General features: G+C 36.6%; 1 protein-coding gene, 1 long non-coding RNA gene and 1 other non-coding gene across 7 annotated transcripts; 2 read left to right on the top strand and 1 right to left on the bottom strand.

The window, feature by feature from the left end:
• On the top strand, positions 1-11,244 carry LOC100537853 (uncharacterized). Of its 5 annotated transcripts, none has more exons than XM_087248826.1 (3): positions 1-151; positions 5,252-5,401; positions 9,084-11,244. In XM_087248826.1, exons 2-3 carry the CDS (start codon positions 5,317-5,319, stop codon positions 10,313-10,315), a joined length of 1,317 nt encoding a protein of 438 aa, XP_087104952.1. In that variant the 5' UTR covers positions 1-151; positions 5,252-5,316; the 3' UTR covers positions 10,316-11,244. The 5 variants fall into 5 exon arrangements, with proteins under 5 accessions (XP_087104952.1, XP_087104954.1, XP_087104953.1 ...); XM_087248828.1 differs by lacking the exon at positions 1-151 and adding an exon at positions 3,346-3,400; XM_087248827.1 differs by lacking the exon at positions 1-151 and adding an exon at positions 3,370-3,444.
• On the bottom strand, positions 2,928-6,289 carry LOC147845099 (uncharacterized). The gene is made up of 3 exons (XR_015483851.1): positions 5,920-6,289; positions 5,048-5,879; positions 2,928-3,966 (listed from the first exon to the last, which is right to left on the bottom strand). It is a non-coding gene; the product is annotated as an uncharacterized LOC147845099 (long non-coding RNA).
• Positions 11,245-12,557: 1,313 nt separating the features above from the next.
• Positions 12,558-12,630, top strand: trnak-cuu (transfer RNA lysine (anticodon CUU)). The gene has a single exon. It is a non-coding gene; the product is annotated as a tRNA-Lys (tRNA).
• Positions 12,631-23,717: the final 11,087 nt, after the last annotated feature.

Genomic DNA, 23,717 nt, shown 5'->3' with positions numbered 1-23,717 from the left:
ATTGGCTTATTTTGCTAAGTAAAGAGAACAACTTTGGAGGACAAACTACGATTGTTGATTCCAACATTGGGATTATTACCAACAACAACCTACAAAGAAAAACCCACTGAGGCCACTTTTTCATCCCACTTATTCATTGAAGACTGGAAAGGTGAGTTGCACATTCTGAATTTACACTCAAATAATAACTGAATGCTGACATTATAAAATGTAAAATCTAAACATGCGTGGATGCACTGTTCAACGTTGTATTAAAGTTCTTCAGTCATTTTTAAAAGCTTCTTTACAACTTTTTATTTAGTTTTTTGTTTGTTTGTTTATTTGGTTATAAATATTGTTTTTATCCTGACAAATGGACTGTAGCCCAGTTTCAACCCAAGTTAACCTAGTTAAGTTTCAACCTATTACATATATAGGTTGGAACTTGGCAGGCAGTTTTAAAGAATTTGATGTTTCCCCATTCAAACATACAAAGAGGTGGCAACATCAGTTGAATGCAAGTGAATGAGTTAAAGCTATGGATAAAGAAATGCAATCGTTTAAAGAAAATGCAACCTCTCACCAACCTACCTGAAGGTGAAGATCTGGGGGGTAAATGCTTTTTTTCAATTAACATAAAGATTGATGGTCTTACAAATACAAAACAGAAAGCAGATAAAGTATAAAGTGGAAAATGTATCAATAATTCATGACAAAGAGTAAGTAGGGGAAAAAGCTAAACAAAAAAAGACTTTTATTTTGGCGTGGTCATATAGCTGCGCCGCTCCCGCACTGTGATTCAACTGGAGAAAGGTTTGTTTTAAAGCTTGTACACGGATGTAAACCGACTGATTAAAATTTCAGGTTGTTAATTTCATGCTAGATGTACCTGCTGTTGACAATATTATTTTAACCCTTTATACAAAGAAGTAGTATTTTACTCACAATAAGGTCTATTGTTTGAATAAGATAGGATAAACTTTATTTGTCCCCGAGAAGAAATTCTTGTCTTGTGCAAAAGAGTGCTACAACGTTGCTGTAAGCAGACAAAAGTTTAAAGTTTAAATAACTTTAACTTTTGTTAAAAAACTTTGTTAAAGTTTAAATAAAGCAACATGTAAGTGTGTAATAAGTGTTTTAATGAAGGTTGAATTTTTTAAATTGCATAATGTCATTCTATTCTAAATATACATCACTATATATAAGAAATAGAATAATGTTACTAGTTTTAATCAGCTTATTTATTTATTGTTTCTTGCTCACACTTACCTGATTTATTTTTGTTAATTACTCTCATATAAAGAAACTGTTGAAGCAAATGTTGAAGAGAAGTTATTTTGTTTTTTGTTCATTGTTTTATTTATTTTAAAGAGCCCATATTATACATGAAATAGGGTCATATCTTGGTTGTAAGGGTCTCCAACAACAGTCTAATATGCATGCAAGGTCAAAAAACACTTTCATGGTCTTATAATCTGCATTTATTTTTACCTAATTATCCCAGCGACTCCTGTATGAATCGTCCAGTGATTCATTTGTTCCCAAACCCCTCCTTAGCGCGGAGCTAATCTGCGCTGATTGGACCGATGACAGTCTGTCGCGATTGGTCGACTGCCTTCAGTCAGAGAGGGAAATGGCCAATAGCGAATCAGCAATTTAAAAAGTAATCACAGTTCATACACGCTCGATAGTGTAGGCGTGAATTTTAGCTGCCACACTATGGCGAGTGGATAGTGCCACGGATAACCGAACGAAGGAGACAGTCGTGTACTCGCCATACCACACACACACAAAAACACACACACACCTCCGGATGACAACGCTCCCGCTTCCGCCCGCGCCCGCCAGGTTTTAGCCTGAGAACCCGCTCCGTTTTCTGCCCGCCGCGCCCGGTCCCGCTAGAGCGGAGAACACAACCAAAAATCACCCAGTATACAGTCCAGACAGCCAAGCTGTCTGTATAGACACATATACACAGCACAAAGCACACAGAGCTCGTTCGTTCGTTCGTTCGCTCTCTCTCGCTCTCTCTCATACGCTCTCTCATACCAAGCAGACTCTCTCTTTCTAATTCGCATAGCAATATCCGTGATATTGCTAGACAGCCCGCTCCCGTCCCAAATTAAACCCGTTACCGACCGCTCCCGCGATTTATTCGGAAATTTATTCCCGCGGCTGTCCCCGCGCCAGATTTCTGCGGCGCGGGAATAAATTTCCGAATAAATCGCGGGAGCAGAACTCTAGCACGGAGCTCCAATGACAAAGCAGCACGCGTCGCGTTTTTAACGTGACTTTGCACGCGATAAGATAATATATCCAGTTAACCTGATACAGTACACGCGGTTACAAGTAACAAATCACAACTAAATACATTTGCAAGCTAGAGTAAACGAGGCAACAACTTTAACCGCACGTACTTACACTAGAGAAATGGAAGAAACCCATCCTGACGTCCATCAGTTACTCTTTACTGATCCTTCCTTTAACAAACTCAGATGAAGTATTCTTTGTAGCATGTAGCTTCCAGAAGTTTCCAACTGCTTGGTTATAATGCTGAGGTTTCATCTTTGGGTAGAGACTCAATATATCCATCTGCAGTGTGACTTCAATCAACCGGCATGTTTGTGTGTGTGTGTGTGTGTTTGTGGGTGTGTGTGTGTCTGGGTTTCTGCGTCAGAGGGTGGGGCCTCAGGTTTGAAATCTCCCGGGTTTGCGCGTGCACGTGAATAACTTGGTTTCGTTCGTACGTCATGGCGAAACACCTAATGAGTCGGTATCAAGGCGACTCGTTCGAAGCACTATGAGTCAACTCTTTTATAGATGAATCAACAGTTTTAAACACTGTATTCTTACAGATTTAAGCCTTAGCTGGATACTTCACTTCACTTAGAGCTGTGTTACACACTACATGGAGGGGAATTTTCAAAAACCCATAATATGGGCTCTTTAAACAGGGCATTTTTTATTGCTTTGTTAATTTTTACAGGTAAGTGTCCAAACGCAGAGAAAATATATATATATTATACGGAATGACTAGTTAAAACATGTAGTAGTAATGAATAGTTTTTACTTGAAGAGCACCTATTTTACCCCCCTTTCATAATTTAAGATAAGTCTTTTACGTCTGTAAAGTTTCAGCTCAAAACACCCATCTGATTATTTTTTATACATTTTAGAACGTTGAGATTTTCTGCTTTAATAACTTTTACTTAGTGATTAAACATTTTTTAAATTGTTTTAAAATGTTTAGAGTATAGGGTTTGATTAACTCCAAATATGTGTGTCTGTGTATGTCAGAAAGTGGAGGGAGAAATGTGTCAATAAGTCATGACTGCAACAGTAAGTTAAAAAAAAGACTTTTATTTTGGCGTGGTGTGTGACGTCATAAGCATGCGCCGCGCTGTGATTTAACTGAAGAAAGGTTTGTTTTAAAGCGTTTACGCTTTTATAAAGCGATTGATTAAGGTTTGTTTTTTTTTCATTCAGTGCTAAATTATGTACCTGTTGTTGACAATATTATTTTAACATTTTATACAACGAAGTACTATTTCACTCACAGTAATGAGGACTATTGTTTGAATAAAGATAGGATAAACTTTTTGTTCCTGAAAGGAAATTTGTCTTGTGCTAAAAAGTGCTACACGTTATAGAGGTAAAGTTGGTTTTATAGTTACACATTCGTTCATTTAGAAGTCTCTATATTGTACACAATGTTACTTTAAATATTCGATCTGAATTAGCATGCAAGTGTAACTTGAAAACAACATTAGCACTGTTTATTTGACTGTGAACAATGTTGTACTTTGATAGTCATTGGCTGCTAATATGATTTCAGTATTTAGAGTTTGCAAATAATACTTTTATGAAATTACATTATTAAGGGGAAAGTCTGAATTTGCAATTATAAAACCAATTTTACCTCTATTTACACGTTGCTGTAAGCAGACAATAAAGTAAATGAAACAAACAACACGATTAAGAACATACCTGGGGTCTGTTCTTCGTACGTGGATTACTCAGTTAGCTGGATTTGGATATTGACGATTTGACACGATCCAGGATCGTTTCGTTCTTCAAAGCTGATCCGAGAGTTGTTGTCATGGCAACAGATCTGCTAGGTCAAACCTGATCGGGAGCAGGTTCATATCATATAAACAGGATTAGATCGGCTCAGTTCAAGCAAAGATAATACAGAAAGTATGTACCGAGTTCTGATATTTTCTTACAGTAAAAGTTATATACACTTGGGAAAATAGTAAATATTTTTTAACTATATATATAAAAGTTATAGTCATTAATAAAATAAATAAAGTTATACATATTAATAAAACGTATGCAATCTGCACCCTCGAAATGAAAGTACAAAGACTGCCACCTGGTGGTGCAAAGAGAAAACGTATTGATATGAACTTTTTAGATCGCTTTAGTACAAATTGTGTATAATAGAAATGCACAATATGTGACTTTTTTTAAAAGCAATAATACATTTATGCAGTCATAAACATGTTTTGACAGTTAATATGCCAGTGATGCTTCACAAAAGTTGCAGACGCCTTTACCGATATCAAAATGCTTTTGGAAACAACCAGTTATTCTTTACACCGATTAAAAAACGGCTACTATAATAAAGAAAATCTTTTCTAAATGAAGAACTAAATACATTGATTTGCATTGAAATACATGATGAATACTCTTGTCTTGACAAATGAAAGTGTAAAGCCTGCAGCTCACAACAAATGTGAAGTTACTGCGTGCCATATTTAACAAGCCGTTTACTGCTAATTTGATGTAATTTTGCTCACATGGATAATTGAATATTAATCAGATGATGTCATTACGCTGCTGTGCCGTCAGCCAATCGTTGCATTGCTGATCATGATTTCGAGGATCGATAGATCTGTCCTTCACAACACACGCAGCGATCTTAGATCAGTTCATCCAGACATTCTAATCTGATTCGCGAACTTGTTTGGAGAACCAAATTAGCGAGAGATCAGTTATCAAGATTAAAAGATCCAGGATCTGCCAAATCATCTTAGATCATTTAAGCGAGGTACGAAGAACGGACCCCTGAATAAGGTTTAAAAAATGTTACAGAGATGTAACAGTGTGTAATAAATGTTTTAATGAAGGTCTAATTTAATGTTAGTCCATTCTAAATTTACATCAATATATGTAAGAAATAAAGTACTAGCTTTAATCTGCTCATTTGAAGCAAGTGTTGAAGAGAAGTTATCTTATTTCTGTTCATTGTTTTGCTCATTTTAAACAGGATAAAGTGTCCAAACTCAGAGAAAAACTCCTGCTGAAGCGACTGATCTACACACTGTTATAAAAATGGCGTTTATTAAAGTAGAAAGTGAAGACCTGAAGATTGAAGAAACATTCACAGTCAAACAGGAAGATCTGCAGGAACAAACAGGTTGACTTTTATTCTCAAAGACCGACGCAGTCATTTGATCCTCATTCAGATATATTTTAATAATAAGAATACTAAATCCATCTTGCAGCCCTGAGTGTGCTGCCTAGTTCTCTTAAATGCACAAAAGCACTCATTAAAAGACAGAATGAGTTTCTTTCTTGTTACTTGTTCTTATGTTTTTTGTCATTTTATGTAATATTAGTCTCCTATTTTCTCTACCTTCTTAAGGTTATTGCTTTTCTTGTTCTCCTACTGTTTGTAAAGCATCCTAGAGCACGGGTACTATATAAAATAAATAAAAACAATCAATTAAAAAAGTTTAACTGAGCTGACGCTATTTGACCTACAGTATTCTCATAGAAGATATCTGCTATTACAGTGATAGTTTTGGCTAGAGTTAGAATTAAATCATTATTATAATAACTAATTACCAGGGCTATTGTGTTTAAACAGAGTTTTTCGCAGGGTCTTAAAATGTCTTAAATTCCAAAATCTAAATCTAAAAATGCCTTAAAAACTCTTAAATTTACTGAAATATTGTGTTGTAGGTCTTAAGTCTTTTTAAACAAGTCTTAATTTTCCTTTCTTCATGTTTTGCTACCCAGTCTGGCCAAAACCCATTCAATCACCAGCAATCTATCTCAATAAAACTTTTTATTCAAAATTGTCATTTTAACTCGGTTTATCATAATGGTTTAATTATTTTCCTTACAATAATATTTGTATAAATGTGCTCCTTGTATTTACTGCTGAGGACATCGACCTGGACAGATTATTGTGCAAAGATTTAGTTAATTATAGTTTTTAAAACATTTAAAACCTTTGTGTATTTTTTTAATTATTTTTTACATTTAAAAAAAGTTTAGGTTGGAAAAAGTGTACGGATACAAGGAAAGCTTGTTTTTACACAATATAATTTTTTTTTTGCTAAGAAATATATAAAATACTGTGTTTTTATATTAATTTATTATTGTATTATTAAATGTATTTATTTATTTTTATATATAATATAATTATAGATATGGCAAATAAAACCCTTTTCCATCTGGGGTATTTGAAAAATACCTTATACTTTAGCCCTTCTTGAGTCAAAAATTTTAACCCTGGTTTAAAGTATGTCAGAAAACGTGGATGCCCTAATTTTAAATATGCTGGATAAAATGGACACAAAAAATAATTATTATTTTAAAACATTGAACTACAGTATTCTAAATTATATGATGATGTTTTAGGACGACATAAAACAAAACTAATTATAGTGGAACAATAACGTTTAGCATTGCACTGACTACAACTGGCCAACATACTAGTTTAAAAATGACTTTTGCAGTTTAAGAAATGGATTACAGCATGCTGATGATATGCAAACATTTGAGTGTGAAGTTCGTCAGTATTGACCATATACTATTTTTACAGAATGAATTTTTAGATCCTGAAAACAGTGTAAAGGCCCGCGCACACAAAGATATTTTCTGTGTTTTCTGTCGACATTTAACACCTTGTGACTATATAAAAGGGCATCAATGTGATGGTGCACACCACACGCAAATCGCCAGGCATAAAAAAGCAGAATTTTTAAAGAAACGCCTCGTGCTCGTTTTTTTATTTGATGCGCGGCGTTAAAACCTTAACTAATCAGGTTGGCACTTTTGTTCATGTGCACGGAGCTGCTGAAGTTACAGTAAACAGCACTTGGAGGCGCTCAAGCGCAAAACTGTCAATGGGAGCACACATTGAAGAAGATGCACAGAGGCGATATCAACGTAGAGCGGTTTATTGCTCTGTGAACAATAATCATTTATTCATCGCTGGAGCTGCTACTTGAACCATCCATGCTTATTCGAGTCACTAGTAACTTTAAAGGGCCATGAAACCCCCCATTTCAGCAGGATGTTTGCATACCTCTAGTTTGAAAAAAGTCAGGAAAGTGGGTGTGTCTTGCTCTATTTGGGTGGGAGTGTCGGTGGAGGTAAAATGGGCAGGGTTTGAATAAAAATGGGAGTTGCCTTTTGTGCACGCGCTTCTGACAGAGGAAAAACAAACACACACACAGGGGAGAAAGACAGTGTGTTTAATGATGGTGAAATGTTTGATATCGCAGGTCGTATAAGAGAAAAAACCTCTGCACTTCTCTGTAACTCAGATGCACTCTGAAAGTCGTGTGTAGGTCACAAATCCCCGGGTTAACATTATTATTTTGTATATTTACGTTGTCACTGTCACTGATGGGACAAACTGTAGATGGCATTTTTTAGATGGCATTTCTGCATCTTGTCGGGTATATAAAATATCTTAATGTCTTATCTAAATGTCTTTATGTAGGTCTTCATCTAAGTATCAGGACATGCACAAAGCCAAGAAAACAAAGACAAGTACAAGTGAAGTTTATTTATAAATTAATTTCGAGGATCACATGCTTATGATTACTTGCAGCTGGTTTCGCATTACTCAATTTATGATTTACCAATCAGACGATTCCTAAATCACTATAAATACCCTGAGTTCCATATCACAGCCATCTTCGTTTCGAAGAATCCCCCTTCCACCCCTACTCCTCCTTTCCTAGAAGGGTGGCACTGTTGCCTCATGACGTTTCTGTGCAGAGTTTACACATTCTCCTGGTGCTCACATGGGTTTTCTTTCCACTGTCTAAAAACATGCAACTTAAGTTACTTGACTAATCCAAATCGGCACCATAGACATACTCCTAGTAAGTAGTTATCTCTGAAGAGCAATCACCTTCTGTTCATTTGCTACTACAGAAGAGTTCTCGAGAACTCCCCTTTCGTCTTGCAAATGGGAGCCCCAGGCTCGTTAAGTGTAAACTTTTGAAATGAATGAAATCAAGTATTAAAGTATGTCATCTTGCCATCTCATCATCACTCCAGTTTACAGCAAACATGGCATTAAGCATTTGCATGTGCTCATTCATTCATTTTCCTTCGGCTTAATCCCTTTATTCATTAGGGGTCGCAACAGCGGAATGAACAACTAACTTCTCCAGCATTTATTTTAAACTGTGGATGCCCTTCCAACTGCAACCCAGTACTGGGAAACATTTGTTATATAACATAATTTATCTACAATAATGCAAACTCAGAAATATAGGCGTAAGTTATGTGTACTTGCTATAAACATGTAGTATTTGTCTCAATCAGGTTTTCAAAGCAAGTTACAAATGTTTAAATCCAGTGGAAGATGCACATGAGGCAACACAACATGAATAATCTAGAATGAGTGCATTTGATCATCTGCATTTAAAGCCACAGGCACAAAAAGAGCTTGGTTTTCCTCTGACCGCCACAATTATATTTTCTTCAAGGTATATAATCTGATTTTGAACTAAAACCTCAGACACATTCTGAGAACACCAAAGACGTATTTTACATCTTGTAAAAAAAGGTTCATAAAAGAAACCTTTTAAAGGGATACCATTTTACTCTCATGTTTTACATGTGGTTTTAAACCTTTACGAGTTTCTGGATTCTATTGAACACAAAAGAAGATATTGTGAAAAAATGCTGGCTTACTTTGTGTTCCATAAGAAAGAAAATGTTTAAAACCACATGATGCAGAGTAAATGGTAAGGTCATTTTAATATCTGGATGAAACATCCATCTTTTGCTTGTCACTTTGTGTCTTCGTACTAAAGTTAACAGTGTTTTTGTTGTTGTTTTTTTAGACCTGATGGTGTTGAAAGAAGAGACTCATCAACAGAATGAAATGGAAGAGAAACCCCAAGAAATAACGACTGATGAAAAACCCACACTGAATAAAAAGACTTCATCACGTGGAAGACCTCGGAAATCCAAATCTGCGTGTAATTTCAGCAGTAAACAGAGTAGAAAGAGTTTCAGTCAGAAGTCAAACCTTGATGTTCACATGAGAGTTCACACTAGGGAGAAACCTTACACCTGCGAACAGTGTGGAAAGAGTTTTGGTCACATACAAGGCTTTGAAAACCACATGAGAATTCACACTGGAGAGAAGCCTTTCAGCTGTAAACAGTGTGGAAAGAGTTTCAGTCAAAAGGCAAACCTTGATGTTCACATGAGAGTTCACACTAAGGAGAGGCCTTACACCTGCGAACAGTGTGGAAAGAGTTTTACTTATAAACAAGGCTTTACAACCCACATGAGAATTCACACTGGAGAGAGGCCATACACATGCCAACAGTGTAAAAAAAGCTTCTATCATCCAGGAAACTTTGCAGTGCACATGAGAATTCACACTGGAGAGAGGCCGTACACATGCCAACAGTGTGGTAAAAGCTTCTACCAATCAGGAAACTTTGCAGCGCACATGAGAATTCACACTGGGGAGAGGCCTTACTCTTGCATCCAGTGTGGAAAGAGTTTTAAGCAAAATGGCACCCTTGAAGTCCACATGAGAACACACACTGGAGACAGAAGTTTTATTTGCACACAATGTGGGAAACATTTTTCTCAAAAACATGACCTTAACATCCACATGAGGATTCACACTGGAAAAAAACCTCACACATGCACACAGTGTGGGAAAAGGTTTACTCAAAAAACAAGTCTTGACAACCACATGAGGATTCATACTGGAGAGAAACCTTACAGATGCACAGAGTGTGGGAAAACTTTCCCACATAAAAGCACACTCAAACACCACATGAAAACTCACACTGAAGAGAAGCCGTTTACATGTGTTCAGTGTGGAAAGCGCTTCACAACCAAAGCTAGCCTCAAGAATCACATGAATGGTCACACTGGAACCATAGTGTTGACATGTGATCAGTGTGAAAAGAGTCTCACACGCAAAGACTCCATCAGGAAACACATCAGGAAGATTAACTCAGGAGAGGACCCTTTTAGATGCAGTGAATGTGGAAAGGGCTTTAAACATAAAAGAAGCCTCAACACTCACCTAAAGCTTCACATTGGATAGCAGAGTCCCCAAAATTGAGGCCTTTTCCACACAAACACTGGTATATTCAAAACGGCAGCTTTTTCATGTAGTTTGGCTGTCCATCCAAGTGAAGTTTATTTATACTTCTTTTGAGAGGATCACATGCTTATGATTGTCTACGGCTGGTCCTGCATTAGCCAACACATGATTTACCAATCAGATGATTCCTGACTCACTATAAATAACCAGAGTTTCTTACCAGGACAAGTGTGAACTTTTGAATACATATCAAGTTTTCTGAAGATGAAACCCTTTGAACACCTGCAGGGCTTCAAGAACCCAAAATAACTCTATATGTTGATAGATTGTATGACTTGTTTCATATGCAAACAAGTATTTGCATCTGAAAAGGTGTGAACCAAATGACCTACAGGAACTCAAGAGTTGTGACCCAACCAAAGAAGTAGGCCGATCTCCGAGGGTTACATCCTTTGTTATAAAGTAATGTCTCACTTTGGGTTAAGTTACCAATGAGTTAACATCGCTGCTGAGGAACTGCACTATTCATTGTCTTCGATAAAGTCTTCTCCCCGTAAGAGCTTTGGTCAGCTTACTTATTTTATGTATTAAAGTCATCTATGTAAAAATTAATTAAGCTGTATTCCTCCTCTTCCCATCTACTGTGTGCCACCACTCAAGCTAGATTAGCAACACCTGTGTTTTGCCCTATAAAAGTTTGTGTGTAAAAAGCTAGTGTGTTCAGTCTTGAGCCTTTACTGCCCAGTGCTCGCCCGATTCTCTTGAGAAGCTAAGTGACACTTTATTTTTATTGTTGTTGTTATTGTTTTTTTTTTTACCCTTGTGTCAGATTTGTTTTGCCTGTTTACTGGAAGCTCTGCTTCCGTCATTTCTGTTGTACTTTGTATTCTATTTTTCAAATAAAGATCAGTTGTTTCTTGTTTCTGAAACTAAACGCCTCAAGTTCCCTTTTTAATTTTGTGCTCTTGGGTTCATATGTTGAGGAGTTAGCTCAGCTGGGAAAAGCCCCAGCTTTGAGTCCAAGAAACTGGGTTCAATCCTCAAATGAAACCAACATGTAACATTCTATACATTGACAAGCCGTCCAAGAACGGTTAAGCCAAATACAGCAAAATCTAACAATGTGTTTCAACCTATTATGAACCGATAACCATATTTGTGCACATTCCACACTTCCGAATTGTTTATTAATTTACTTATCAAACATCAAATGAGGCATCCAGGGTGATTTTGCGAGCCCTTTTACTCGCTCTGGAAGAGTACAGTTCTTGAAGTGTTGGCAGGGAAGTGCCAGTAGCTGCATTTCCACTATCGGGCCAGTGCGAGCCAGGGCTTTTATCGGGCCGGGCCAATCGCCCGGGAGATGAGTAATGAGGCCAAAATTATGTTGCGTTTCCACTGTCGGGCTAGTAGTCGCAGTGCGTCCCCAGAAAGACCCACGAATCAAAAACAAATTAAAAACCAATTAAATGAAGACAACAGAAACAAACAAATGACACGTTACTGTACAGCAGTACATTATGTTTATAAGCACAGACCTGTGTATTACCATTTGTAACTGATCTGCTTTTCACTCAATAACTTCAAATGACACCAAGCGCTGCTTTCCTCCACTTTATTTAGTTCTGCAGAAGACAATTAAACACAAACACGTTGTCTTTTGGCTTTACTGCACATTCCACCCCCTCATCAATACAGAGCAGCATTGTGAGGTCGAATGAATTATTTTCTTAATAATTTATGTAATTACATTTGGTAAATTTGACAATTTATACACAATTACACACATAATCTCTTATAATTTTACACTTTGAGAAATTATCAATTTAAAATGTATAGGAAAACACTTTTTTCCTCTACAGTTACAACAAAATGAAAATTTCTTTATCACTAGAAACCAGACTTAACTAGATACAAAAATGTGTAAAAATTACGCACAACAGAGCCACCTGGTGGACAAAGTTCAGCGTTTCTCCCACTGTAGGAGACCTTTCACTAAGTCTCTGTGGCGCAATCGGTTAGTACGTTTTGCTGTTAACTGAAAGGTTGGTGGTTCAAGCCCACCCAGGGAGGAGTTAAGCATTTTGCTGCCTTGCAACTGCTAACACGTGCACTGGGCATACATCATGAGCCATATTCTGTCCAGCGTTGCAAGATGAAATAAGGATTAAGCAGAAGATTTTCATGGGTAGGGAAGGTATTGATGTAAACGCTAACTAGCTCGTGAACAAAGTTCTTACCAGCCTGGCTAGCTCAATCGGTAGAGCATGAGACTCTTAATCTCAGGGTCGTGGGTTCGAGCCCCACGTTGGGCGTTTTTGTGACCTTTTTGTCTCTCTTTCAGCAAACTTTCATTTGGGTTCATGTAGCAGACCTTTAGAGACAAAGTTCAGCATTTCTACCACTGTAGGAGACCTTTTACTAAGTCTCTGTGGCGCAATTGGTTAGCGAGTTCGGCTCTTTACTGACAGGTTTGTGGTTCAAGCCCATCCAGCGATGAGTTAAGCGTTTTGCTGCCTTGCAACTGCTAACATGTGCACTGGGCATAGATCCTGGGCCACATTCTGTCCAGCGTTACAAGATGAAATCAGGATGTGGCAGAAAATTTGTATGGGTAGGGAAGGTATTGATGTAAAGAGTGTCTAGCTCTTGAACAAGGTGCTCACCACCCTGGCTAGCTCAGTTGGTAGCAGTGGTGGTAAGAGTACAAAAAAATTGTACTCAATTACAAGTACTGTTACATTGCTGAAATTGTACTCAATTACAAGTAAAAGTACTGGTGTTAAAAAGTACTCAAGTAAAAGTACAAATTACTCTTCGTAAAAACTACTCAAATTACAAAATTACAAATTACTTTTTTAGCTTGGCGGTATTGGTGGAATTATCCATAAATCCGGAGTCAGACAAGATCCAGGCAGTAAAACACATTTTACATAACACATCTAAAGATACTATAAACACTTTTTAAACTGTGTAAACAGCATTAATTATAGATTATAATTATAGAGCACCTATAGAGGAAACCCATGCCAACATGGGGAGAACATGCAAACTCCACACAGAAACACCAACTGACTCAGACAGGGCTTCAACCAACAAACTTTTTGCTTTGAGGCGATAGCGATACCCACTGCGCACCATGATTATTTTACAAAAACAATGTTTTGCTATTTTGAGTATAAAGATAACAGAAATATGCACAAATGCACGACTTTTTATCATTTCAAATGATGCCTCTTTTATCTGTACGATCAATAGATGATTTTATATATAAAAAAAAAACTCTTGCAAATTATGGAGAAACTTTGTTAATTACCTAATTCGCGAACTGAACCGTCAGAAACCACAAAACAACACTGCCTAGTGCCTAAACATATTATTAATAAATTAAATATCACACAAATTAAGTTGTCTTCTTACCATAATGTTTTTTTTTTCAGATTATAGACTGAAGTCTTGTAAAAAAAAAAAAAGGGTTTCTGCAGATATCATAATGTCAAATTTAAGACTTTTTAAGACTACGTCATATCTTTAATATTGTTCAAGATTTTAAAAATAATTATTTTTCATTATTTTTATAATTTATTATGATTACAAAGTTGGGTGACGGGGTGGGGCAGTGGGTAGCGCTCTCGACTCAAGGCAAAAAGGTCGCTGATTCAAGCCTTGGCAGGGTCAGTTGGCATTTCTGTGTGGAGTTTGCATGTTCTCCCCGTGTTTGCATGGGTTTGCTCAAGATGCTCCGGTTTTCCCCACAGTCCAAACACATGCATTTTAGGTGAATTAGGTAAGCTAAATTGTCTGTTGTTGTAAATGAGAACGGGTTGCAGCTGGAAGGGCATCCGCTGTGTAAAACATATGCGGGATAAATTGGCGGTTCATTCCGCTGCGGCGACCCCAGATTAATAAAGGAACTAAGCCAAAAAGAAAATTAATGAATGATTATAAAGTTTTATAACTTTTCAAGATTTTTTAAATCAAAGTTTGATGCATCACTCACTTTAGTTTATATCACGGACAGTTCTACCTGTTAAAGTTAAATATCAATGACAACAGAACATGGGTTACTCTACAATTATATTTTTTATTCTGGCAAGAATAATAGCAAAAAAAATTTTTTTTTGCCCACTCAACAATTGACACATTATTGTCTGGCTAGTTTCTGTCCTCTACTAATGAGTTGAAAAGGCAATAATGGTCCAACAATCCTGTCCATCATCACCAATAAAGCCTAGAAATTGGGCTTCAGTATACTGTAAGCTGATGGGTTCATATATTATTTTCCAGTTATCAAATACTTAATTTGTTACTTAATTTTTGTTACATTGCTTTAACTTCAAAATGATCCATCAGTGTAAAACCTATAAATGGTGGAAAAACATATTCTGTAATCTTAAAACCACCTGGGTCTCCACTTTTGCCATGGCCTCTTTTTTGTTGTAACAAACTTATCCCCCAGGTTTTTCCAAACTTTAACAAAACACTTCCTTTCCATGGCTGTTGCAATTTCTAGCCAAGAATTATCGGTCATCTGGTTATCTCTTCGTCCACGCATACAGTCGTACTGTTACAGACAAAATCTCTTCAAAGTGATTCAAATTCAACTCAAATCAAGCGCGGCGCCGCGCGAACTGTTCACCCGAAATCATGTCGCGCGCATCCAAAGTGAACCTCCGCAAACACGGCGATGACGTCACATTTGCCGCGCGCACTGAGCTATTGCATGCTGGGCTTATTTGTAGTTTTAATACTGCAAATTACAATAGGACTAGTGAAATAAAGAACTACACCACCACGAAACAAAGCAACAACAAAAAATAATTTAAATGAGCATTAGAAGTAGCGTTACAATGTACATCGGATAAATAAGACATGTGCAAACATATTTCAGATCTAGAACAGCGAATTTAAGACTTTTAAGGGCTAAAATTTAGATGTTTATATTTTAGACATTTTAAGACCCCACGGAAACCCTGTAAGCCGGATGGCACAGCAGAGGGCAGGTTTCATCCACTTATTTTTGCGCTTTTTGGATATGCACATAAAACGGTTGATGGAAACGCTATAATGCGCATATATTTTGAAAATGTGTGTGAATGGACAAACCAGCAGGCTAAGCACATTGTAAAACATCTAAAGTGTTGTTTTGGTCATTCTAAACCACCTCAACCATTTCAGTATTATATTATATTAATAATGACCTCCAGAATTGTCAAGAGTTACTGCACTCCGTGTCTCGCGCCTTCAAACGCCAGCGCGCGTTCACTGCGTGCAGGATTGACTTCTGATGCGCAAGTCACTTATTAAATGAAGATAATTTATTCACGCAGCTGCTCCTACTGATGCTAATTCTGTTTTTACTTTTGATAATTGTCGCCAGTTAATCAGAAGGTGGCAATTTTGTTCTCTTTGACTTGATGGACAGAAACGCTGCTTTATTTGCAGTCTTTTATGCGATATTCCAGTTTTGGGCATATATTTAATAAGCATTTTAGATGATAACATAGCTATTCACATCAGCACATCTGTCCTCTTTCTTCCCTATGTACCTGTAGGTGAACAGCTCCTCCAGGTGTGGCAATGGGCATTCATCCTCTGCTATTTCTTCCTCATTTCTTCTGTCTTAAATCTCCATATGTCAATTGATAACTTTGTGACTGTATGATGACGGTCACGTAAATCTGCAGTAGCCTGAACTTGTTTTTCGGTTCAAATAATGTACCAGGCTTTTCATTGGTCCGTTAAGATCAGCTTTTTTTATTGGCTACCGAAATGCTGGTCAGTGCGTGGCTGAAATATTAATTTATTGACAGTACTCTGTAACGAATTGTGATTATAAAAGTAACAAAGTAGATTACTCAGCTTAATTTGTACTCAAGTACAAGTAAAATTACAGGCTTAAAATTCTACTCATGAAAGTACAATTACACCAAAAATGTACTTAATTACAGTAACGTGAGTAGTTGTAATTCGTTACTCCCACCACTGGTTGGTAGGGCATGAGACTCTTAATCTCAAGGTTGTGGCTTCATCCCCCACGTTGGGCACTTTTGTGACCTTTTTGTCTCTCTTTCAGCAAAATTTCAATCGAGTTTATATAGAAGACCTTTAGAGACAAAGTTCAGCATTTCTGCCACTGTAGGTGACCTTTCAATAAGTCTCTGTGGTGCAATCGGTTAGCGCGTTCGGCTGTTAACTGAAAGGCTGGTGGTTCAAGCCCACCCAGGAACGAATTAAGCATGTTTCTGCCTTGCGACTACTAACATGTGACCTAGGCATAGATCCTGGGCCATATTCTGTCCAGCGTTGCAAGATGACATCAGGATTAAGCAGAAAAATTTTCATGGGTAGGGAAGATATTGATGTAAATGGTAACTAGCTTTTGAACAAAGTCCTCAGCGACCCTGCTAGCTTAGTCGGTAGAGCATGAGACTCTTAATCTCAGGGTCGTGGGTTCGAGACCCACGTTGGGCGTTTCTGTGACCTTTTGTCTCTCTTTCAGCAAACTTTCATTCGGATTCATATAGCAGACCTTTAGAGACAAAGTTCAGCCTTTCTACCACTGTAGGTGACCTTTTACTAAGTCTCTGTGGTGCATTTGGTTAGCGTGTTCAGCTGTTACCTGAAAGTTTGGTGGTTTAAGCCCATCCAGTGACGAGTTAAAAATGATCCTGCCTTGCAACTGCTAACATGTGCACTCAGCATAGATCCTGGGCCATATTCTGTCCAGCGTTGCAAGATGAAATCAGGATGTAGCTGAAAATTTGTATGGGTAGGGAAGGTATTGATGTAAATGGTAACTAGCTCTTGAACAAAATCCTCAACAACCCCGCTAGCTTAGTTGGTAGAGCATGAGACTCTTAATCACAGGGTCTTATGTTCGAGCTCCACGTTTGGGTGTTTATGTGACCTTTTTGACTCTCTTTCAGCAAACTTTAATTTGGGTTCATATAGCAAAGTTCAGCGTTTCTACCACTGTAGGTGACTTTTCACTAAGTCCTTGTGGCGCTACCTGGATCAGGATCGTCTGTCTCAGCCTCTCTCCTCGTCCAATTGTTGCGCTTGCTCTCCATTGTGAGAATGGACGAGAGCCAATCACCGCACTCGCTCTCCATCGAGAGAATGGACGGGAGCCAATCGCCGCTCTCGCTCTTTATTGTCAGAATGGATGAGAGCCAATCGCGTCGCGGCATATGCAAATGAATAACAACACCGCTGTATTCTCATGAGTGCACAGCACAATATAACAGATCAAGGTAAGTTCTTTTTGTCATCATTTAAATCTACTGATAAAAGCTGTTTTGTCGATTGTAGTCTTTTGTTATGTCACAGTCTTGGCCTCCTACACTGATTTATTATTGTATGACAAGAGTTTTAACAAAAGTCACCCTAAGTTCACAGTTTTGTGCATAGTGTTATGCGCATAGGTCACGACCCGCACCCTGTTTAACATTACAGACTTTTGATACGGTTGTAGAAATCATTGATTTGTTCCCACGTGTGTTTAATTTAAAGGGGTGGTCCACTATGATCTCATATTTTAAACTTTAGTCGATGTGTAATGTAGCTGTGTGAACATAAACAACATCTCTGAATGTAAAAAGTTCTAAGTTCAATGCAAAGGGAGACCTTGGTTTTTACAGAGTTAGCTTAGCAAATCCTACAATGAACAAATTTTAGGGACTACAAAAAAATACTTCCGCCTCCTGTGACATCACAAGTTCATTTACTGCACATCCCACACTGTGCATGCAGGTAAGGGCCGTGGCCAGAAGCACTTTAACGTTATAGCGAGATGAAGCTAAAAATGCGTCTAAACACGGCTGTTTCCACAGAGCTTCGTCTGTTTCTGTATTTAGGCTTCCAAAGGACATGACACAAAGACACAAGTGCCTTCAGTTCAATATTAAATATCTTCCAGAAAATTATAAAATACTCAGCAAGCATGATTTGACAAAACAGCTCCAGAATCTCTCCCAGTTCAGTGCTGGACTCGGCTAAAATCTCCTCAAAGCAAAAGTTGTAAGCTACAAGTAAGTGTTTTTATTTGTTAAAATTGATCATGACATGTACAGTGTCTAGCATTAACGGTATGCTGTAGCAATGATGTAAACAATGCGAAATGCTGCTTTGCGGGCAAACGATTTAGCTACAAATTCATATCTATCAGCCAAACTGCTGTAACACACACTCACTCCACCAGCATGTTCGTGTCTCTTATGTGTGTGCGCACGGGACTGCTGATTGTCTTCAGGCAGCTTTTCCATGTGTTTCACATCTCAGATAATGAAGTCGCAAAAGATATGTGGATGATTCATATTACTTAAACTTGCATATTCCGGATACTCGTGAAAGACGTCATAACGCATAAAGTTAAAAAAAAATACAGATTAGCTTACCTGACTAGTGGTCACAGCAGAATAATAAATCAAGGCTCAACAGGTAGCATAAACAAAGTATGGGGAGAAAACAGAATAAACGAAGGCTGAAAACAAAAGGAGCACCACTCCACGTCTGGACGGACGCTTAAATCCCCGTCACTGAAACACTGCAGAGCGAGCTCTTAAATCGCCAACAGTCAATGGTCTGCAGGTGCGGAGGAATCAACTTAAAATCAAAACACAAACAGATACAAAATACTAGAAGGCGACAAAGTAACATAAATAAATAAATAATAAATACATGGACATGTAACATCCACGTTTCTAATAATTGCTTATGAAAGGTTGATCATTTAATGGGAAGTTTAGTACATTTGGAGTCACAAGAAAGCAAAAAGTTTAATTCAAGTTCAAGTTCTATTTATTTATATAGCACGTTTCCAACTGCCACAGGGCTGCACAAAGTGCTTTACAAAGAGAAAATAAACACATGATGACACAGCATAAAACAGTAAAAATAGCAATAGGCTCATAATTGGAAGGAACATAGAAAAATTATCAATAAAAGAGCAAAAATATAAAATATTAAAGATAATGATAAAATATTTTTTCCTAATTAAAAGATGCTACCACAGTTGACCAACACTAAACACAATAGAGAACATGACCGTTTTAATCCAGCACATTTGTCAAAGAAGAGATTTGTAATATAAAACCAGTGAATGACTTTGGTAAAGGCAATGCTTCATCCAATTCATTTTAAACATTGTCAAATCAAGAACAGTGAGTCCACCTTTAGAAAAGCTTATTGTTTTTCTTTTGACATATTCTGTCCTGTTTTTCCAGATGAACTGAAATACAGCCCTATCAATCTCTGTACACATTTCGGGATTAGCATATACTGTAAGGAGAGAGCGGGATAGACCAGCCTTGATATTCCTTCAGCTTTGGAAAGTAGAAGATGTCCATGGATAGTCGGGTTCCTCTGAGACCAGCAATTAAACACAGTTTTGACTTTCTTTAAACATTTAGAAAAGTTCTGATCCTTTCAGAAGAACATTTATTAATTGTAATACCTCAATATGTGATGGTGTGCCTGACCCTAATTCCACAAACATCTGAGATATCACAATGAAGAATTGTCAACAGATTTTTCTGATTAACAGAAAGGCCAGAAGCATTCGACAATCATTGTAATGGCTGTGATATTTCATGGACTTGTTTTTATTATGTATAGAGACACATGCATCATCTGCACTATTTGAACACCTTCAACATTTGAGCAATTGACCACATAAAGATTAAGAAGCTCTGCAACCACCAGAAACTGAAAAGGGGAAACAGGACAACCTTGTCTGATTCCTCTTCCAATGACAAAACGTGGAGAAGCTCCATGAGGCAAAGACACATTACTAGTGAAGTCTATATACAGAGTCTGAACAGTTCTCACAAACTCTTGACTAAAGCCAAAATGCTTCAAAGTGTCTGGATGAAGGGATGCTCGACAGCGTCGAAGGCCTTGTAAAAGTCTAAACACAAAATGAGAGCATCATCGTTCACCAACTCTGAGCAATCTAAAAGGTCTAAAACAAGACGGATATTATTGAAACATGTCAATAATAATCACGTCTCCACATTAAGAGTATCAAGGTCTTTCTTCAGTGTATATAAATTTGAAGAAGATTTCTATTCTCTCAGTGTGTAGTATTTTCTAAGTGTGAAGCAGTTAATTTTCTCTTCTCAAAATGTATGTAGTGTTTGCAGCAAACATGCCTGCATGTGTTAAAAATACTGTGTAATATGAGTATGCCTGCTCAGGAGCAACACTAGGAGAAGGCCATTACTGAATGGCTGATTGTGTAGAATAACTGAATATGTAAAGCACTGATCATATATGTTAAATACTTGTATGAAGCTATATGTTGCAGAAGTTAGAATGAGTAACATATTATCAAGTTATTATCCTATCATAACAATGTATGTAAACACTTAGTTCCTTTGCATAAGTTGGATCTATACTTTGCTGACATAGACCTGTAACATCTCTGTTGACATGAGCTAGTGGGCTGAGAGCCAAGAATAGCAGGACCCCTTAGACTAGAAAACCTATTAAAAATGGTCAAGAGTTAAAAAGAGACACAAAGGGGTGTGTCAAATAATCCTGTATAAAGATTATGGAGAACAAAGATACTTTAGAAGGAGCAGGAGAGACTTTGGAAGGTGTCCAGGAGAGACTTCAGAATGCTCTGGGGTCTGCTCTGCTCTTTCTTGGCTTTATTATGGAGAATAAAGTCTATTGTCTGATATTCAAAACCTCCGGTCTGATAATTTCTAATTGATGAGAAGTTGAATTCACGACAAATGGCACCCAACGTGGGGCTGGACAGAGATGGACAGGTGACACTGGACATGCTGGGGCTTGGAGGAAAAACACAAATATGTGGCCACGATAAAAAAAAAACGGTAAGCAATTTTAAGCTTGTACGTTTGTGTTTTTTCTACCAAGGACCTGCTTGTAATGGTAAAAAGTCACTTGAACTGTTTCTCCAGCTATAAAGAACTACAAATAAAACTAAAAAAGTAAAAAGATATAAAAGGAAACAAAGGGGTTTTGAATACCAGAAGAAAATAACAATTTGCATGCAAATGATCTGTGTTTTCCTAAGAGGGCCTTGACGGATAAGATAAACATTAACTAGTAACTGTTACTCATGTTTGGGAATTTTTTTAATGATGAAGAATATGCCTAGAGCATTTTTAAGTTTTAAGAGGAAGTTCTTAAAGTGTGGTGACAGTTATGAGATTAAAACAGATTAATAAAGTAGAGAGAAGCGCGCAAAGACCTCGGAGTACCCGTTCTGTTTTAATAATAATAAATATTATTATTCAGGAGGCTGGGGGAAAAAAGGCAAAAATCCTGTGAAATGCTATTTTTACTGAAGAGCAGTAAAGAGAGGAGCAGAAGTAACAGGTCACTCAAGAGGAGTGTAGTGTAGTGTATTTATTTAATTGTAAGTATTTGTGTATTTGTCTGTGTTGGACTGAAGATACTGGTATGCAGAAGCTACCACCCTTGCTCTAGAGAGACTAGAATAGAGGTGAGGTTCAGGCTACACAGCGTAAGATATGAGTTAGGATGAGTGAGAAGTATGATTGTGTTTAGAAGTATGGTTGCAATAAGAGTGAGTTTAAAAGAATTATCATTGTTATATTATAAGATAAAAAGGACTGCATATGTTGTGTGATTTAAGAACAATAAGATAGAGAGTGATGCGGTTTAGGGAAGAGATTTTGATACAGAGGAGGATTAAGCCTTATAAGATTCATTGAGATCATATTGCATTTGAAAGACACAGACTAAAAAGAAGAATATACTAGTTAAACATTTTTCTGAATAATCTCTGTGTGTTTGAAGTGTTTTAAGTATGAACTAGGCAAAGAGGGGACTGAAATTCCTGACATGTCGACAGTCTATAAGAAGGTCTGGTTCAGGAGTGGTAAGAATCTGTCTATTTTAAGAACAAAAGTTTCACAGGACAGATAGAAGCTAAAGAGTAAAGATATATTATAAGGTATTAAATAAATAGAAATATTATAAAGTAATATAAGGTAAATGAAATAAGGAATTACCAATGATAGAATTAGATTTAATAAATAGAGTTGTGTAATAAAAAACACAACTAGAAGCTATATTAATAAATATTAAGAAATAAAAAACTGAAGCATAGAAATTACTACATATGGATATAAATAGTTATATTGATCAGGAAATAAATTTATTAATCAGTATGAAAAAAATCGATTAGTTAATAATTTGAGTAAATAAAGAAATAGAAGAAAAAACTTTAATGAATATTGATTAATTGAAGAGTTAATGATCTAATGTTTAAGGAAAATAAGTTTAAAGAAAAATGAATTAGGAAAATCTATGAGACAAAAATGCTAATTTTTGAAAGGGAAAAGAAGCATAGGAAAATGGAGAAAAAAGAAGTCCAAACATTGTTTAATAGAATAAAAAGAGAAGATGTTTAAAAATATATATTAAACAGATAGGATAAAAATTACAAAAAACAGTAACATTTTGAAGAAAACAAGATTTAGCTTTAAAAGATATAATTATGTTTAAGTGCACTAAAAAATTGTTGTGGCTTAAGTTGACTTGTCATCTGTCTTAAAGTCAGCTACAGGCTGTCATGTGAGCCAACAGCTATTTGTAGTAAAAGCAGTGATTCAGATGTAAAGCATAGACACTGAGGAGACATTAAAGAACATCATAGAGTGAGTTCAAAAATGTTGTAGTTAATATTTGATGTACTTAAAAAGTGATTTTTAAATTGCATTTCTGATAGGAAAAATGCTTTAAGTTAACAAATATGTGGAGTTAAATTAGTACTATGAACTCTAAGCTATTGCAGTAAGGATTTTGTACAGTTATATCAGATGTAAGCACCATGAAGTGCTGGTGAATTAAAAACAGAAATGTTAGAGAAATTACATAATTTAATGTAACTAGTGAGGAAGCACTAGAATAAATTAATAAAAAAATAAGTGAAGCACAATCTGAAGCCAAAAAAAAAATATTATAAGGACATTTAACAAATAGAAAATTAAGCATATTTACATATGATAAAAATTATTGAGAATTAGAAAAAATAAGTTGTTAAACAGCAAACAAAAATAAATTAATTAATGAATTAATAAAAACTAATTGGATAAAAGGAGTCTTTATTTGAGGAAGGAAAAAATGGGAAAGAAGAAAAAAAAGAAAGAAAGAAAAAAAGATTTATTAAGTCATGAGCTAAATTCTATATATATTAATTAAGAGGACATAGGGATGAACTTTGGGGGACTGTAGTCTCGTACCTACCAGACATCTCTGAGTGTACTGGCAAATGGAAAGGTGTGTGAAAAAACACAAAGAGCAAAATGGCTGTGGACACTTGTGACATGAACTTTATGCCCAGGATTTACTGAGGACTGAAACAGCTACATTTGTTCAGAGACATTCAAAAGAGACACTA

The sequence above is a fragment of the Danio rerio genome, chromosome 4 (assembly GCF_052040795.2).
Source record: "Danio rerio strain M-AB ecotype USA chromosome 4, GRCz13ab, whole genome shotgun sequence".
Lineage (NCBI taxonomy): Eukaryota > Metazoa > Chordata > Actinopteri > Cypriniformes > Danionidae > Danio > Danio rerio.
This window is presented reverse-complemented; position numbering and strand designations above follow the sequence as displayed.